At 45.9% G+C, this 18,128-nt stretch overlaps 1 protein-coding gene across 4 annotated transcripts; it reads left to right on the top strand.

Annotated features, from left to right (window-relative positions):
* The first annotated feature begins 1,478 nt into the window (after nucleotides 1-1,478).
* On the top strand, nucleotides 1,479-16,245 carry LOC122199902 (TIR domain containing adaptor protein). 4 transcript variants are annotated; one of them, XR_006193648.1, is made up of 5 exons: nucleotides 1,509-1,594; nucleotides 9,602-9,661; nucleotides 12,227-12,382; nucleotides 12,970-13,076; nucleotides 14,056-14,140. XR_006193648.1 is itself a non-coding variant. In XM_042905283.1 (5 exons), the coding sequence occupies exons 3-5, from the start codon at nucleotides 12,319-12,321 to the stop codon at nucleotides 15,290-15,292; spliced, it is 741 nt and encodes a 246-aa protein (XP_042761217.1). In that variant the 5' UTR covers nucleotides 1,509-1,594; nucleotides 9,602-9,661; nucleotides 12,227-12,318; the 3' UTR covers nucleotides 15,293-16,245. The 4 variants fall into 4 exon arrangements, 3 of the variants coding, with proteins under 3 accessions (XP_042761219.1, XP_042761217.1, XP_042761218.1); XM_042905283.1 differs by lacking the exon at nucleotides 12,970-13,076 and adding an exon at nucleotides 15,218-16,245 and having other exon boundaries at nucleotides 14,056-14,657; XM_042905284.1 differs by lacking the exon at nucleotides 12,970-13,076 and adding an exon at nucleotides 15,218-16,245 and having other exon boundaries at nucleotides 14,056-14,643.
* Nucleotides 16,246-18,128: the final 1,883 nt, after the last annotated feature.

The raw sequence follows: 18,128 nt of genomic DNA on the forward strand, positions 1-18,128 counted from the left end.
AGCTGGGGCCCAAGACTTCTTCACCTGTGTCCCAACACCGAGCTGTCCGTGTCTCCTGGAGTAACTCTGCTCTGCACCGGAGCCTGAAGGGGATCCCGGGCCTCCGAGACTTTTCAGTCAAATGGGAGGGCTAACCCTCATCAGCCCAACTCCAGACAACACAAGGTTTGTAGGGAACAACACAGGGATTGTAGGGAAAGAGGCCAGAGGGGCAGGGTTAAGAAAGGATTTCCTTTGTAAGTTGCAGAATTGAGGCTTGCCACAAGAGGGGCGTTTGAGGATCGCAGCACGGAAAGGGGGGACCCCGCGGGTGGAGGGAACAGCAGAAATCAAGCACCCAGCAAGGAAAGCTGAGGTGAGTTTCATAAAGAGTAAAAGAAACCCAGAAGCCCTTCCTGTACCTCCTACCTACTTTATCTCATGGACTCCTCCCCACAGCACCGGGAACCAGATCCTAAAATTCGATGATGAGTAAAGTGAGCCTCCGCAGGCTGCACACTTCCAAGGTCGGAGGGCTAGTAAGTGATGAGCTCTGGATGTGAACCCCAGCAATCTTACTCCAGAGCCCTCCTGCCCAGCCTTGTACTACACTGCCTGCCGGGATTAGCCACTAATTCTCTCTGCTGGCTGGTGAGAAAAGGAGGAAATCAGACTGAAAGGGAGATGGTGAATCTTCCATTGGCCCTGTTAAACTACCGGCATCCTCCAAGCATTTCGTGCGCACGGTTGTAGGAGTGTTTCCCAAACTGGCGTGCCATGGACCCCTGCTCAGGAAGACCCCGATATTTCTCCTACGGTGAAACAAGTTTGGGAAATGCTACATGTTGTGTTCCCTCCCCCACCCAAACCGGGTTCATCACGGTGCAAACGGGCAGGTAAAGAAATCCTGCACCCTGTTTAACCCCAGACTCGGCCAACGTCTTGCTCACCACATTTGTGCGGCAGCCCTGTCACCCTGCAGAGCAGCGCTCCTCGCGCCCTTTCAGGAATCGCAGTGGGGCGCAGCGCAGGGGCCGGCATCGGCTTCCCGCCCCGGCTTCGGTGTCCCGGGCGGCCCCCTTCGGCATCCGAGAGCCACGTTCCCAACCTACCGTGCGGCCTCTGGAAAAGTTCAAGCTCCGCTTTTCTTAACTGTAGAAAAGGAAAAAAAGGTATGGGGTCTTGCCTTGCAGGGTGTCAAGAGGACGAAATGCGTGGAACACGGGTTTCTTTTCCTTCTCCCCGACGCGGGACAGTGTCGCGGCGGGTTTCCGGGGGACGCGGGAAGACAGCCTCTTCTCCGGGTTTCCGCCCGGTTGCGGGCTCCGGAGCTCCCAGGGCCCCGCCGGCGGGCAGCAGGGAGACGCAGCTCCCGGGCCGGGTGACGCGGCGGCGGGAGCTCCTCGCAGAGTCAGGGCGCGGGCCGGGGAGGAGGAGGGGCCGCGGGCCGGGCCTCCTCGCCGCTTCCGGCGGAGCCGGGGGAACCGGGCGGGCGGCCGGCGGCCAGGGGCCTGCGCGCCGCACTTCCCCTCGCCGGGGGCGGCCGGCACCGCGCGGGAGCCGGAGCCAGCCTCTCCGCCAGCACCGCGGCGGGGTCGCCGCCACCCACGCGCTGGTGAGCGCTCGCGGGGACGCGGGGACGGGGGCGGCGCCGGGTGGGGGTCACCGCGGGTGGTGGGCGGGGCGGAGGAGGGTCCCCGGGGACTGCGGGGGGCCCCTGCGCCGGGACCCGCCCTGTCCCTGTCCCTTGGCCGGGACGCCGCTTTCCTCTCTCCTGCCCCCTTTTCCTGGCTGCTTCCAGCACCCCGAATACGGAAACTGGGTGAGCAGGCTCTCCGAGAAAGTTGTCACCTTCTCCGTCGCAAAGGAGCTCGTGCAGGGAACCTCCCCCCACCCCCACCCCCACCCCCGCGCCCTTTAGTTTGTGTAGAACAGCCCGGCTCGGTCAGGCTGTTTCCATCTTTAACTGTAGAGAGAGGGTCTCTACCACGGTCTCCTCGCATCCTTCTTTGCTCTTCTGATGGGTCTGTGTGTGGGTGTTCCAGCGAGGAGATGGCTTTAGTTAGGGTTCGTGACCTACGGAGGCCTTTCATGAACATCTGTCAAGGACTGGGATGGGATACCTGTGCAGTGCTGGAGTGACAGCATTGGACAGGAAAGGTTCAGCCCTGTCGTCTCCCTGGAGACGGGTCAATTAGAAATTACAACTCGCCCTGCTAAGTGCCACCGAGAGAGAGGGGCAGCCCGGAGTACTCTGGTAGCTAGGACACCTAAGCCGGGGGGAACCTAGGGTCAGGATTCACTGGCTGTCGGAGAGAGTCGCATCTAGTTTGGTTGTTTGTGTTTTAAACATTATTATTTTTTAATGTTTGTTTATTTCTGAGAGGGGGAGGGGCAGAGACTGAGAGAGGGACAGGGGATCAGAAGCTGGCTCTGTGCTGACAGCAGAAGTCAGACACTTAAGGGCTTAACCGACTGAGCCACCAGGCGACCGGTTTGTTGTTGGTTTGTTTGTTTGTTTTTTAACTTAAAAAAATATATATTGCAGTGCGACCTTACAGCTTACCCAGTTTTCACACAGTGAATTTCCTGTGCAACCTGCATCCATAATAAATAAAATACCACTAGCACTCCAGAAGCCCTCAATATCCACTTCCAACGGCTACTTTCATCTAAGGGCAACTATTATCCTGGCTTCTCACATCATAAAATCGTTTTACTTGGTTTTGAACTTTTGACACGTGGACAGTATGTGAGATGCAGCCTTGTTGCATTTAGCAGTAATTCATTTACTCTCAACTGATGCATAATTTTGCACTGTACAGAGAGAGCACAGTTTATTTCTACTTTCTGCTGGACACTTGGATTGACGGACACGGGTTGTTTCCCATTCGGGTTTTTTTTTTTATTTTTTGAAATAGTGCCACGAGGCATTCTCGTACTTGTCTTCAGGTGAACATAAGTAAGCAGTTCTGATAGGAATGTTCCTAAGTGTGGAATTGCTGGGTGTGTTCAGCTTTAGCATAGTTTCGTGCCAAATGGTTTTCCAAAGCGGTTATACGAATTTACACTCCCATCTGCAGTGTGAGTTCCTGTTCCTCCACACCTTCACCAATACGCGATATGGTCCCTCTTTTTCATTGTAGCCACTCTGCTCAATGCATGGGCCGTGGTGTTGCACTGAGGTGTTAATTTGCATTCCTCTTATGACTAATGAATCTGCATCTTTTCGTGTGTCTGGTGGGCATTTGGATAGCCTTTTTGCAAAGTGTTCCATTCTTCTACCCATTTTGTCAGTAGATTGTCTCTGTTTCTCCCTAGTTTGTAAGACTTCTTAAATATTCTGGATATGACATATTTATGGCATATGTATTTTTTTAATGTTTATTTCTTTTTGAGACAATGCGAGAGACAGAGTGCAAGCAGCGGAGGGGCAGACAGAGGGAGACGCAGAATTTGAAGCAGGCTCCAGGCTCTGAGCTGTCAGCCCACAGCCCGACGTGGGGCTCGAACTCATGAACCATGAGATCATGAACTGAGCTGAAGTCGGATGCTTAACCGACTGAGCCACTCAGGCGCCCCTATGGCATATGTATTTTTAAAATATCTTCTCTCTCTCTCTCAGGAGATTGCCTTTTCACTCTCTTAATGATATCTTTTGATGAACAGAAGTTCAGTTTAATGTTGCCCAGTGTTATCTTTTTTTTTTTTTTTTTTCTGGATGGTTGTATTATTTATGGCCAGTTGAAAAACTCTTTACTTACCCAAGGGGTGGTGGGTGGGAAGAATGAGTGAAGGTAGTCAGAAGGTACAAACTCAGTTATAAAATAAATAAATCCTGGGGATGTAAATTTACACCATAGTTACTAGAGTCAAAAAAACTATTGCATATTTGAAGGTTGCTAAGAGAGTGGATTTATTCTTGTTACAAGAAAAAAATGTGTAATTATGTAGTGATGGATGTTAGCTAGATTTATTGCGGTGACCATTTCATAATATATACGTACGTTGGATCATCATGTTGTGCATCTGAAACTATTATGTTATATGTCAATTATATCTCAATTTATTTTTATTTTTTTTTAATTTATTTTTGAGAGAGAGACAGAGAGAGCTTGTGGAGGAGGGGCAGAGAGCGGGAGAGACAGAGGATCCAAAGCGAGCTCTTCATGCCAGTAGAGAGCCTGATGCAGGGCTCGAACTCACGAACCGTGAGATCATGACTTGAGCCAAAGTCGGACGCTCAACTGACTGAGCCACCCAGGTGTCCCCATGACAATTTTAAATAAATCAGAAGATAAAGTCAGGAAGATAACTTCCTATATTCTCCTCTGAAAGTTTTATGGTTATTCTCACTTCTATCTACTTGAAATTAAGTTTTTTGTGTGGTGTGAAATAGGGTCAAATTTCTTTTTTTCTACAAGGCTATCAAAATTGATGCAGCACCATCTGTTAAAAAGACAATTTTCCCCACTGCATGGCGGTGTCAGCCTTGTCATAAATCAGGAGACAGTAGAGATGTGGGTCTGTTTCTGGACACCCTGTTCTTCCATCATCTGTCTGTCCTTGTGCACATTAGCACGCTGCCTTCATGGTTGCTTTATAATCTCTATTATTCTGGTGGTGGAAGCTCTCAGCATTGCTCTTCTTTAAGATCTTAGGTATTTTTATTTAACTACTCCTCCCAAAGCCTTTTTAAGAAATATATAAAAAGCAGTCATTTTGTAAGCTCAATAGAGTACTAATGTAAAAGGGTATGTAATTGGCATAATTGGTAAACTGTATCCATCCACCAATTTACTGCTGACACAATCTATATTACATTCAATGCCTGCATATTTACATCAGATCTACAGCAAAGTAAATACAAAATAAATTCACCTTATTTTAGTTACAATGGGCTTTAGTACCTATATGATATAGTTTCCAAACAAAGAGAATTTTTTAAAACTAAGAAACTGGTGTTTTCCCAAGACCGAGTTGCTACTTTTTGCAAAAGACATTATTATGTTTCCCACTCATGTTTGATCAGTAAGATATGTTCCCACGTGGCTGAACTTCAGCTAAAGTTTTAGATTTGAATAACCAGTTAGAATACTTTTGACTTGTAATTAAATTTTTAAAAACAGGTGCTTTTAAATGCACACACACGTGCGCATATATGTACTTTTTTGGCATTTTTCAAGTCTTCCGAAGTTACTGTTTAAAAATCAGTTTCCCAAGTTTTACACCCAGAGATTTAATTCAGTAGATTTGGGGTGGGGCACAGGAACTGGCATTTTAAACCATCATTGTATTTGTTTTCTGGGCTGGATAACAAATTATTACAAGTTCAGCATTTTAAACCAACACTTATTTATTATCTGGTAGTTTCTGTGGGTCAAGGGCCCAGACAAGGCTTGGCTGATTCTTCTGCTGGGGTCTCACCTGGCTTACCTCCAGGTTTTAGCTGGGGCCACAGTGCCACTGGGGATTCAAATGGGGAAAGATCCACCACCAAGCTCCCTCAGGTTGTTCTTTGTTGGCAGAATTCATCTCCTTGCGGTTCTAAGACTGCGGTTCTAAGGTTTTCTTGCTGGCTGTCACCTGGAGATCACTTCTCTTCTAGAGGTTAATTGTAGAGATCACTCAGCTTCTAGAGGCTGCCTGCAATTTCCTGGTAAATTCTTCAAAGTCAGAATGGGAGTCTCTCTCTAGTCTGCTAAGTTACGATTAAACACGCACACGTATGCACATACATAAGTATGACACAATATTCATATACATGCTACATTCACGTGTACATATTTTTAAATATCTTTTTTTAAAGTCATCTCTACACCCAATGTCGGGCTCGAACTCATGACCCCAAGATTAAGAGTTGTACGCTCTACCGACTGAGCCAGCCAGGCACCTCACATGTACACATCTTATATGGTAAATATACGTAGTGTGTATATATACTTATAAATGCATATACAGACAGTACACATCATATATAAAGTAACTACTCTATAAATCACTCTGAGAAACACAATATTGTGTCTATCAAGCTATTAACAATTTAGTTGAGCACTGTATTGTTGTTTTTGTTTCTTTTTAGAGAGAGAGAGTGCAAGCAGGGAAGGAGGAGAGGGACAGAATCTTAAGCAGGCTCCACGCTTAGCGCAGAGACTGATGTGGGCTCAATGTGGGGCTTGACATGGGGCTCGACACACATACATGTGTGTGTGTGTTTAAGTGGGATCATGACCTGAGGCGAAATCAAGAGTTGGTTGCTCAACCGACTGAGCCACCCAGGTGCCCCATTACACTGAGCACTTTTAAGTGACAGTGTCCTTCAAGTCCTAACAAATCCTGCCCGACAAGTGTTTTAGCAAATGTTTGAGAAGCAAACTTAGCCTTTGAAACCGATATTCTTTATTTAAAGTCCAAATCAAGTGAAATGTGATGATAATTTATTCATCAAAGAAGTGAAAAACTCAAACAATTTAAACCTTTAAACAGACCAGTCTTTTTTTTTAAATTTTTTTTTTTTTTTTTTTTTTTGAGACAGAGAGAGACAGAGCATGAACGGGGGAGGGGCAGAGAGAGAGGGAGACACAGAATCGGAAGCAGGCTCCAGGCTCTGAGCCATCAGCCCAGAGCCCGACGCGGGGCTCGAACTCACGGACCGCGAGATCGTGACCTGAGCCGAAGTCGGACGCTTAACCGACTGAGCCACCCAGGCGCCCCTAAACAGACCAGTCTTAACATTCAATGCTTGCTCCATTCACCGCCTGACATACAATCAAGGATAGTGCAGTAGTTTCCAACTGCTCTGTAACAAATCACCAAAAACTTAAGTGGCTTAATACAACATACATTTATTAGCTTACAGTGGCGGCAATCAGAAGTCTAAAATGGATCGGCAGGGCTATGTTCTTCTGGAGGCTCTAGAGAAAAATCCATGTACTTGCCTTTTCCACTTCTAAAGGCTGCCTGCATCCTCCGCCCATGGCCCCGTGTCACACAGACCTCTGCTTCTGCTGTCACTTCTCCTCTAACCCTCCCCCCACTCCTGCCTTCCTCTTATAAGGACCCTTGTGATAACATTCAGCCTTCCCCTCTAGGGTCATCCAGGATACTCTTCACATCTCAAGATCCTTTTTTTTTTTGAATGTTTATTTATTTATTTTGAAAGAGAGAGAGAGAGAGAGAGAGAGCAAGCAAGGGAGGGGCAGAGAGAGAGAATCCCAAGTAGGCTCTGCACCATTAGCACAGAGCCCAATGCAGGGCTCTGATCTCACCAACTGAGATCATGACTTGAGCTAAAATCAAGAGTCAGATGCATAACCAACTGAGCCACCCAGACACCCCTCAAGATCCTTAATCTAATCTGCAAAATCTATTTTTGCCATGTAAGGTAGCATATTCCCTGGTTCTAAGGACTAGGATGTGGACATCTTTCGGGGACCATTGTCCTGTCCACCATAGAAAGTGAGTCCAGCCTAACAGAAATGTAAGATACATATTGTAATCATATGTCTTCCTATGTTTCAGTACATTCCCTATACCAATAGATATTGGAGACCCAATAGGGTATTGGATAATACTTAATACACTTTGTATTTTGTACAGTGAAACTTCATATTTTTCCTCACATAACACATTCTACATATAACGTTGCAAAAGGATTCTAAGAAACACTAAAGGGAAGGGGGGCTGGGTGGCTCAGTCGGTTAAGCATCCAACTCTTGACCTCAGCTCCCGTCATGAGCTCATGGTTTGTTGAGTTTAGGCCCTGCATCAGGCTCTGCATGGCCAGCGTGGAGCCTGCTTGGGATTCCCTCTCTCCCTCCCTCCCTCTCTCTCTGCTTCCCCCTTGCTCATACGCTCTCTCAAAATAAATAAATAAACTTAAAAAAATAAAAATAAAAACCACTAAAGATATAATACTGTTGCTTTTTTAAAAGAAGTTTTCACTAATTTTTTTTATCAAGACTTTGTAATTATCTACAAGGTAGGTACTTAGGTGTCTATCCTTTTGTGAATTTTGTAAAAAGCACAAGGGAAAGTGACTACATGTAAGACCATACAACCAGTCCCTAAATAGACAGAGCTAGTGATTAGACCCTCCTTTTGGAGATTTGGGTTCGTTATCTGCTCATCTGTTTGACAATGATGTCTCCTCTATCTCAATATATATTACTAGTACTAAATCTTGTAAAGATTAAAGCATATTTAAGTGTGATAGCCTCACCACTTCAGCTGCACAAGAACTGAAAGATAACAAGAAAGGTGTAGTGGGGAGTTAGATTCCAGGAAGTAGACAGTGTATAGGGTTAATGGGACTTATCTGCCATCTTGCTGAATTATCCTGTGTCAAAGATGCTGTTATTTCCTGTGTTTAAACTTGTCCATAACATTAGTCAAAGGGCTTGTACCAACCCACTTACAGTGGCATATGCGGTTGGGCAATTGGATTTCTTAACCAAGCAATGAAAAAATGGCAGTTACCAAAAATCAGCATGTATGGCCAAGTCATGTCATAACATGAGAAACTGAAACTTTTAAATCTACATGTGTTAAGATTAAAGCATTATGTTAATTTCTAACCTTTAAGCTATCACTAAAAACATCAAATGATTCTCTAGTTTATAAGTCTATCGAGGCCACATAATGAATTTTAAAATTAAAACAAAATTGACAAACTGTTGAAATGATATAAAAGCCCAGAGACATTTTGTCTACTACTGGGGGAGAGAAAGGACATCTGGATTGGTTGAAATGAAGATGTTGCGGGACAGCAACCCCAGACCTGGAAAAGGACTTCAAAATCAGTGGCCATCAGGCACTGCCTTAACCTCAGTGTACCACTGAGGCTCTCTGAAATCCAAAGAATATGAGGTAGCAAAAGAACCACATATACATGCCAGACTTCACCTCTTTTGTGTCCCCTTGGCTAGCTTAGCAGCCGACTGCTCTTCTCTTTCGGTATGTCTCTGGTTCCTGTGCCCATTCCACTTCTTCTTTCTGCCCCTCTGGCCGCAGGCGTTTAAGTTCTCCCTCTCTTTTTTGAACTTTGATACAGTTTCATGAATCATCAGTATCTTGTCTGATAGTCATTGGCTTGGCATAAAGGTGTTCAGCATTTAGCAAGGAACAGAGCATCATCCTCACTATTGAATAACATCCGTTCAATTGGGAAACTTATCTTCTACTTTGTGTTTCATAGGACAAGTTCTCTTTGATTTCCCAGGAGTCTGTTTTGACCTCTGCAGATAGGTTGGAGTGAGAAAGCAAGCCTCTGCTTTTTTGACAATCCCAGGAAACATTGAAGAGGTTATAAATCCTTTGCATATCCCTTTAAATTTAGAAGCAGACTGACAATCCCACACCCCCCTCCCCCACTCCCCGCTGCAAATTCCAGAATTTGGATAACACTGATCTTAAGATTAGTTTGGGGAAAATTGATTACATTACTGTCTTCTAAACTGTGAACATCATGTATCCCTCCAATATCTAGATTGTTTTAAATACATGCTAACCCACACTATTTTCTGAACATTCTATGCCATGAACCATTAGCACGTCACATAAATTGTCTCATGTGGTCTTCACAATAAAGCTGAGCAGTTCTAGTTTTATTTTCATTTCACAGATGCAGAAGCCGAAGCTTAGCAAGATTAAGTAGCTTGCCAAAGGCCACAGTTAATAAGAGGTAAGCATCCAGGCACTCTACCTGCAGAGTCTGTAGACTTCACCACTATGCGACACTAGCTCAGGGAGTGGGGAAGGAAGGGAGGAAGCAGCGGGGAGAGAGGGAGGCATGGGTGTTTGGATGGATAGGTGGAAGGAGGGAGTCGTTCAAGGGAAGGCAGACTGGCGGAAAAATCTCCCAAGGTTTCTTGCATGTGCTCTTTCTCTGCTCTTCAGCATCTGCCTACCTGGATGCATAATTACTTGTCCAAATAGCACCTGTCCTTCTCCCATTTCAGCACTGGCACAGGAAGTTCTTGTTTGTAAAACTTACTTCTCCTTCTATTTTGAATGTTAGCCTTGCTGGATAGAGTATTCTTGGCTGCAGATTTTTCCCACTCAGCTCTTTGAATATATCATACCTTCTGGCTTGCAGTTTGTGCTGAAAAATCTGCTGCTAGCCTTATGGGTTTTCCCTTATAAGTAACCATCTTCTTTTGTCTTGCTGCTTTTAAGATTTTTTCCTTATTGCTATATTTTGCCAGTTTAATTACAACATGCCTTGGTTGATTTTGTTGGGGATTTTATTGGGGATTCTCTCTGCCTCCTGGATATGGATATCTGTTTCCTGCTCCAGATTAGGGAAGTTTTCAGCTACTATTTCTTCAAATATATTTTCTGCTTCCTTTTCTCTCTCTTCTCCCTCTGGGATCCCTATTATATGAATGTTATTATGTTTGATGAAGTCACTGAGATCCCTAAGTCTGTTCTTGTTTTGCATAATCCTTTTCTCTCTTGTGTTCAGCTGATTATTTTCTACTACTTTATCTTCTAGGTCACTAGTTTGTTCTTTTGCTTCTTCCATTCTGCCGTTCATTGCATCAAGTGTGTTTTCAATCTCATTTATTGCACTTTTTAAAATATCTGATTCTTTTTTATCTCTCTTTTCTCTGTGGTAAGGGTCTCCTTGAAGTTTTCCATTTTCTCCTCAAGTCTACGGGGCACTCTTACGAGCATTACTTTAAATTCCCCATTAAACAGGTTACTTATACCTGTTTTTCTTAGATTTCTGGCTCTGGCCTTATTTTGTTCTTTCATTGGGGATAAATTCCTCCATTTTCACATTTTGTCTAAGTCTCTGCCTTCTTCTCTGTGTTAGAAGAGCAGGTTATGTCTGCTGCTCCTGAAAGCAATGGCCTTGTGAAGAAGAGGTCATGGAGTGCCCAGGGCCTGGGGCTTCAGGGAGGGTCTCTGGTGCGTGCTACATGCACTCTGCCGCTGTGTTTTGGCTGCTCTGTCCTTCAGGCCAGTTGTCTGCAGAAGCTCTCCTTGCTTGCAGTGGGCAGTGTTTGGTCCTGATCTGAGCATGGTGAGTTTTAACTAGGTCTGCTTGTTAAATGAGACCTGATACTACTTCTAATAGAGCTGAAGCCCGGCAGAACTCTCTGGTCAGGAGATGTGGTGTGGACAAGGGTTTGTGCTGGTCTTCTGGGACAGGAGCCCTCTGCCCCCTGTGCTGGGACTGAGTCATGCTTGCTGGAGTGGGGCAGTCCCACCAGACAGCAAGGGAGGAGCAGGAGAGCAGGGCTAGGCATAAGCAGGTTAGGCAGCCAGTGTCCCTCTGAGCTTCCTCCCCCAGTGGTTCCCTGTTTACACTGAGGTAAGGGGGAGGGGGGGGGGAGGAGGAGGGAAATGGTGCTGGCTGGCTCCTTTGTTCCAGGAAAGTTCTCTGTGAACTGCCTCTCAGGAGAAGAGCAATGATCTCTCTTGTGTGCCCCAGGCCCTCTTCAGATCACTGTTCCCTATTGCTCTCCTGCTTACTTGCCCACTGGGAGCAGGGCAGCTCGCCCTCCGCCCTCCGGCTCTATCCCAGCCAAGCCCTCCAACCTTTACAACTCCAGCCTTTAAGCCCTGCTTGTTGCAAAATCTCATGAAATTCAGCTCCTCTTGCTTCCATAGCCAATGGCTTTGGGGAAACGTTCAGCTTGTCTCCTGACATCTCCTAGAACTTCTCTCTCTCTCACACGGTTCTCCGTGACTACAGCTCCCTCCCCTCTGCAGCAGCCAGGATCCCTTCCCCCCCACCCCAAACCACATCTCCATGCTTCCTACCTTCTTCTTGTGGCCTTTTCTCCCCCTTTAGTTGTGGAGTTTGCTCTGCCAGTCTTCAGGTTGATTTCTGGGGTATTTAGGATGACCTGAGAGTTATGTGTTCCTATGAGCCCAGGGTCCTCCTCCTCCCATGCCATCTTTCCCCGCTCTTCCAACACAGGAAGTCCTTACCATGGCGGCTTCGTGCCAGCCACCCTTCCCCACATCCCCAGGGTGCTCCTGGCCAGAGGCAGCACAGGACAATCCCTCAACTGGTCATGCTGAACTCCTTACTCTGTAAGTCTCACCACATCACAGAGATCTGGGTTTTTTTTGGAAGCCAGCTCCAGTCACAGTGGTAGATAAGGGATAGGGATGAGGGCTAGAGAGATTGAGCCTCTGTGGGGCATTAGGAGAGAACATCTAGAGCCCACACGCTGGGACTAGGAGTAAGGTAAGACCAGTTTTTGTGATCCTCTCTCTCTGTCTCTTATAGGATGGCTGTTCCATAAGATCAAGACTGAGTCCCCTCCCTTCTCCCACTTTACCAATGCTTGGTCTCATGGGGTTAGTTTTGAGCCCAACACTATGGCATCATCAACCTCCTCAGCTCCTCGCTCCCGGTCCAGGAAGCCTCTGGGCAAGATGGCTGGTGAGTGGAAATAGACTCTTAATTGTGTTCTTGTTCACAGCTACGAGTGTTAGCGAGGTGGAAGGCTGCCTGGGCCAAATGCAGCAGGAAATGCTAGGGAGGCTGAAGGTAGAGGCCTCCTGCCTTGACCTCAGAGCCCAGAAGCTTTGTGGTGAGTGAGGAGAGAGGCACGCATCATAGAACATTCAGTCGTATGGGCTCACAGCTTTTCCACGCGTGCTCGGCTCATTTCCTAGCCTGGAAACCATTGTGCTGAGCACCTAGCATCATGTTTCTTGTCATCTAAGTCTTTCAGAACCTATCAGAAGAAGGAGCCAGGCAGAGTGAGAAAACAAATTAATCTCCAGAACATTAAACTTTCTGTCCCTATGAAAAGCTGGAGGGGCGCCTGGGTGGCTCAGTCGGTTCAGCGTCTCCCTTTGGCTCAGGTCATGATCTCGCAGTTTGCAAGCTTGAGCCCCACGTCGGGCCACAGCTCGGAGCCTGGAGCTTGCTTCAGATTCTGTGTCTCCTGCTCTCTCTGTCCCTTCCCTGCTCATGCTCTGTCTCTCAAAAATAAACAAACATTAAAAAAAATTTTTTTTTAGAGTCTGGAGAAGCTGAGCTGATATCATTATGGAATACTTACAATATCCCAGACACGGCATTATCTCCATTAATCTTCAACGACAATTAAAATGAACCCATTTTCCAGGTGAGGAAATGGAGACAGAGACTGACTTGCGTAGGGTCATGTAGAAAGCAAGCAGTAGGTCCACAATCAAATCTATGCCTGGCTCCAAAGTGTAGGTTGTGAATCACTAAGCTCTCTGCTCTTCAGGAGCTCTGAGTAGTAATCCTCTCCCATGCTTTTGTTTTACCACTTAGCAACAACACTCTGGGATTCCTCTGGGCCAGACAGATGCCAATCCCTCCCCTCTTTCCCTCCCATAACGGGTTGCCCACCTTAATCTAAATCCACCTCCCCTCAGTGCAGAGAGTGGGTTTGGGAACTGATTGATTCTTCCCAGCTTATCACAGCTCTACTTACAGACTAGCAGCAGACGGTTGGCTAGTCAGCGCTAGCGAGAAGTTCTAGGTAGCGTAAGCGGAGGGTACCAGAAATCGAAGGGCCTGGAATAGGGCAAAGCCATCTTTCCTAATCAGGTGGGTGAAACAGTCAGAGTTATTTCCTTTCCCTTTTTAATTTTCATATTGTTGTTATACAAAGGGTTTTTTTTTTTAATTTAGTTATTGAAGTACAATTAACATACATTATATTAGTTTCAAGTATACAACATAATGATTCAATATTTGTACATATTGCAAAACGATCACCAGAAGTCTCGTTAACATCCATTACCAGTGATAATTACAGAACTTTTCTTCTTGTGATGAGAACTTTTAAGGTTTCCTCTCTTGGCAACTTTCAAATATGGAAGACAGTATTATTCACTAGTCGGCATGCCGTTCATTACATTCTCATGACTTATAAAAGAGCCAGAGTTTTCGTGACTTCCAAAACGTTTGAAGATAATGGGACCTTCAAGGCCAGTCCTGAAGGATGTGCGAAATAGAGCAGTAGGTCTCTGAGAGCAATGTGGCATGGTGGCCAGAGCAGGGCGCTGGGCTGGGCTCTGTCCAGGGCAGCCTGGTGAGAATACCAAGCCTGAGTGGTGTTTCTCTCCCCACAGACTGGTTCAGGCAGGCCCTGTCGAAGAAGCCCAAGAAGATACTGGAATCCTCAGACGGCCCCTCCAGTGACGTCTCACAGCCGAGCTCTCAGGACCACCCCCCACGCCTGGACCTCAGCTCAACCTCGTCTCCAACACACGTGGTTGCCGGCAGCAGCGGCGGCAGCAGCGGCAGCAGCGGCCGCTGGAGCAAGGACTACGATGTCTGTGTGTGCCACAGCGAGGAGGACCTGGCAGCCGCCCAGGAGCTGGTCTCCTACCTGGAAGGCAGCACCGCCAGCCTGCGCTGCTTCCTGCAGCTGCGGGATGCAACCCCAGGCGGCGCCATCGTGTCCGAGCTGTGCCAGGCACTGAGCAACAGTCACTGCCGCGTGCTGCTCATCACCCCAGGCTTCCTGCAGGACCCGTGGTGCAAGTACCAGATGCTGCAGGCCCTGAGTGAGGCTCCCGGGGCGGAGGGCCGCACCATCCCCCTGATGTCAGGCCTCGCCAGAGCCGCCTACCCCGCTGAGCTCCGGTTCATGTACTTCGTGGACGGCCGGGGCCCCGACGGTGGCTTTCGCCAAGTCAAGGAAGCTGTCATGCGTTGTAAGCTATTAGGGGTAAGGGAGAATGGGAAGGTGGCTTCGGCCACAGCATCTGATCGACTTCGGCTTTTAGGAGACAGTCACTGTAGCCCAGTAGCTCAAGATGCAGGCTCTGGAAAAGGCTGGAAGTTATTCCAAGTCCTCTGTACTTGGGTTTCCCCACTGGTAAAGTGAGGAGAGTATATACCTAAAGGAGTATATACACTAAACGAGTGTTCAGACTATGGCCTGGCGCATGTAAAGTACTCATAACGGGCAGGGCCTAGCACCTGTCAAGTCTTCAAAAAATAGCCATTATCATTATAGGTATTAATAGTAGTAGGTATTAATGGTTTCTCTCTCTGAAGTCAGGTTGGAGATGTTCCCCCAGACCCAGGAAAACGCCAGGAGGGCCAGTGGTGCAAAATAATAGGAAAGAATTGTGTATCTGGGGGTGGGGACTTGCTATTACGGTGGGTTTGGAAAGTGAAATAGATAAAAGGTAGAAGTGGCAGGACCCCACAGGTCCCGCAGGAAACAGATGCTGGGGTCTGGGAAGGGTGACAAGCCCTGCCATTCTGTTTGGTCTCTTTCAGATCTGCAGACCATCAGCTGACACTTCTATCACCACGGGACCCAGAAAGTTGGAGCAAAGCCGGAAATCGAGTTAGAGAGCCCAGGGTCTCACAGGGTCTTGCATTCTGGCAGCTGTGACGAGGTGTAAGGAACCAGTCTGTAGCACTTTGTATGTGATCCTGGGCTCAGATTGCCCATCAGGCACCCATTGCCGGGGACTCCCCCACGAAGGCCATGGGGAAGCTGGGGACTCCCCTCGAGGAAGGCATGAGGAAACTGGGGACTCCCCAGGAAGGCCATGGGGAAGCCAGAAATTGTAGGTGGTGGGAGGTGCTGATACCACGATGATCACCAGTGTTTTGCCTCCGGCCCAACTGGACACATGAAGCCCCGGCACATGCCTACATCTTCCCCTGGAAAGGTCACTTACCTGATTCATTGGCTAGAAAGCCTACACCGCATGCTTCAGAGGGGATGGTGTCCCCGGTTGCCTGGCATCAGGAGAAAGCAATAGGTACCGATCCTTCACACTCACACTACTGCCCTTCTCTTTCCCAGGGACATTGTTCACTTCAGAAATCTACACGAAAGATGCATTCAGCGCTGTTCTGAATTTTTATTGCACGTGTCATTAAGACACATCTAGAAACCATTCTGAATAGACAGGAGATGGCAGGGAGCAGCAGGGGTGGAGGCAAGGAGAAGCTCAGACCCTGCACCTGGGTCAGAAGCCCACCCACCGATGCTCTGACTCATGGGGGCTTCATCAAAGGTCTGACTAGAACCCAAGCTTCTACAAGCTTCTTTACGTCTGCACTGAGAGAGATGAGCTGTCTTCTTCTGGCAGATGACTGTGGGCCTTGTAGGACAAGGTTTCATTCACCTGTTCTCAGTAAGTCTGTTGTTGAACCGAAATGAATTTCGAATACATTCCCCTGATGTGTACTTTTGTGCCACTTCTCTCACTTCTCCCTACCACGTCCCCTCCTTTTACTGGAAAAATTCATATATATATATATATATATATATATATATATATATATATATACACACACATATACACACACACACACACACACACATATATATACGCATATACATATATGTGAGATATAATTAATATATTAACATTAGTTTCAGGTATAAAACATGATTTGACATTTGTATATATTGTGAAAACATTTTCTATTTTCATTATGCATTATTTTATTACATACAAAAAGACTAAAGAATATAATGTACACTCCTGTATATTCCACTCAGCTTAAGAAGCCCAACCTTACAATCCCTATGGTACTCCCTTTGTGCCTTTAATTACATTCTCCTCCCTTTTCCCATCAGAAGCAATCACCCTTCTGAATTTTGAATTCATCATTGTTAGCTTTTCACGTATACATCCCTGAGAACATATTTACTTTTACATGGTTTTGTACTGTATTTAGTGGTATTATAATGTTCGTATTCTACAAATTCTTTTTTTTTTTAACCATGTTAAGATTTATCCATGTGGATGCATGTAACTAACACCAGGAACTTCACTATGGTTCTATTATGTAAACATACCACGATTTAGTCACACATTCCTTTACAAACAGACATTTGGTTGTTTGCCATTTGTTGCTAGTAAAAACAATGAGTTTATGAACATTTTTGTGCGTGTTTCCATGAGCAAGATTTTCTAGGACTTAGCCTAGATGGGGAACAGCTGGGTAGTAAATACACATCTTCAGTTTCGGTAGAAAATGCCAAATTTTCTTCCAAATTGGTTGTGTCAGTGTATGTTCCCACCATTAGTGTGTGAGATTTCCCACTTTTTCATGTTCTTACTAACACTTAGAATTATCGGATTGGAAAATGTTTGTTGACCTGGTGGGTGAAAACTGGTATCCTATTCTTTTCTTCTTTTTAAACTGTTTTGGTGTGTGTGTGTGAGAAATTCTTTGTATGTCATAAACCGAAGAGAAAAATTTGACCAATACCCATATACCCATCACCTGGCTTCAACAATTACCAACTCAGAGCTAAGCTGATATCAACAATCACCCCACTCATTCCCTCCCCACCAGGTCCTTTTGAAGCAAATCCCAGGCATTATTTTATTCCTACATGTTAAACTATGTATCTTTTTAGAAGTTTTCCAAAAAAGTGTATCTTTTAAAGAACAGAATGCTTTATTTTTTAATATAAAACCTTTTACCTATTACTTTGTAGTCTGTGTTTTTGTATCTTATTTAGGAAATCCTCCCCTATTCCTGTATTTTCTTCTGGAGCTATTTCACATTTAGGTCTTTAATCCACCAGGATGCTTTGTTTGGGTTTTTGTTGTTGTTCTGGGCTTATAAGTCAAAGGTCCAATTTCTTTTTCCCATTTGAATGGTCATTCTTTACTGACTACATGTCTGTCCTTTCCTCCCACTGATTGTGATGTCACTGCTGTCATTATATTATCATGTGTGGGGGTCTCTTCTGTGTGTTTGTGAATCCCTACATCAGAGGCACACTGGCTCACTTACTATGGTTTTTAAGGAAGTCACAGGTCACCTGGGTGGCTCAGTCGGTTAAGCGTCTGACTTCAGCTCAGGTCATGATCTCACGGTTTGTGAGTTTGAGCCCCACATCGGGCTCTGTACTGACAGTGTGGAGTCTGCTTAGGATTCTCTGTCTCCCTCTCTCTCTCTCTCTCTCTCTCTGACCTTCCCCCAACTCATGCTCTTTCTCTCTCTCTCTCTCAAAAATAAAATAAATATTTTAAAAAATTCTTGATGTCTATTAGTTTTTTTACTAGGCTTACACTGAGCTGAGAGATTCATTTGGGAAGAACTGATTTTTCTTACAGTGAATTTTTCTCTCCATAAAAATGGTGTGTCTCCATTATCAATCTCTTTAAATGTATTTCAATAAAATTTTATAATCTTTTCCATTTTGGTCAGT

Source organism: Panthera leo, chromosome D1 (genome assembly GCF_018350215.1).
Source record: "Panthera leo isolate Ple1 chromosome D1, P.leo_Ple1_pat1.1, whole genome shotgun sequence".
In the NCBI taxonomy this organism is placed as follows: Eukaryota; Metazoa; Chordata; class Mammalia; order Carnivora; family Felidae; genus Panthera; species Panthera leo.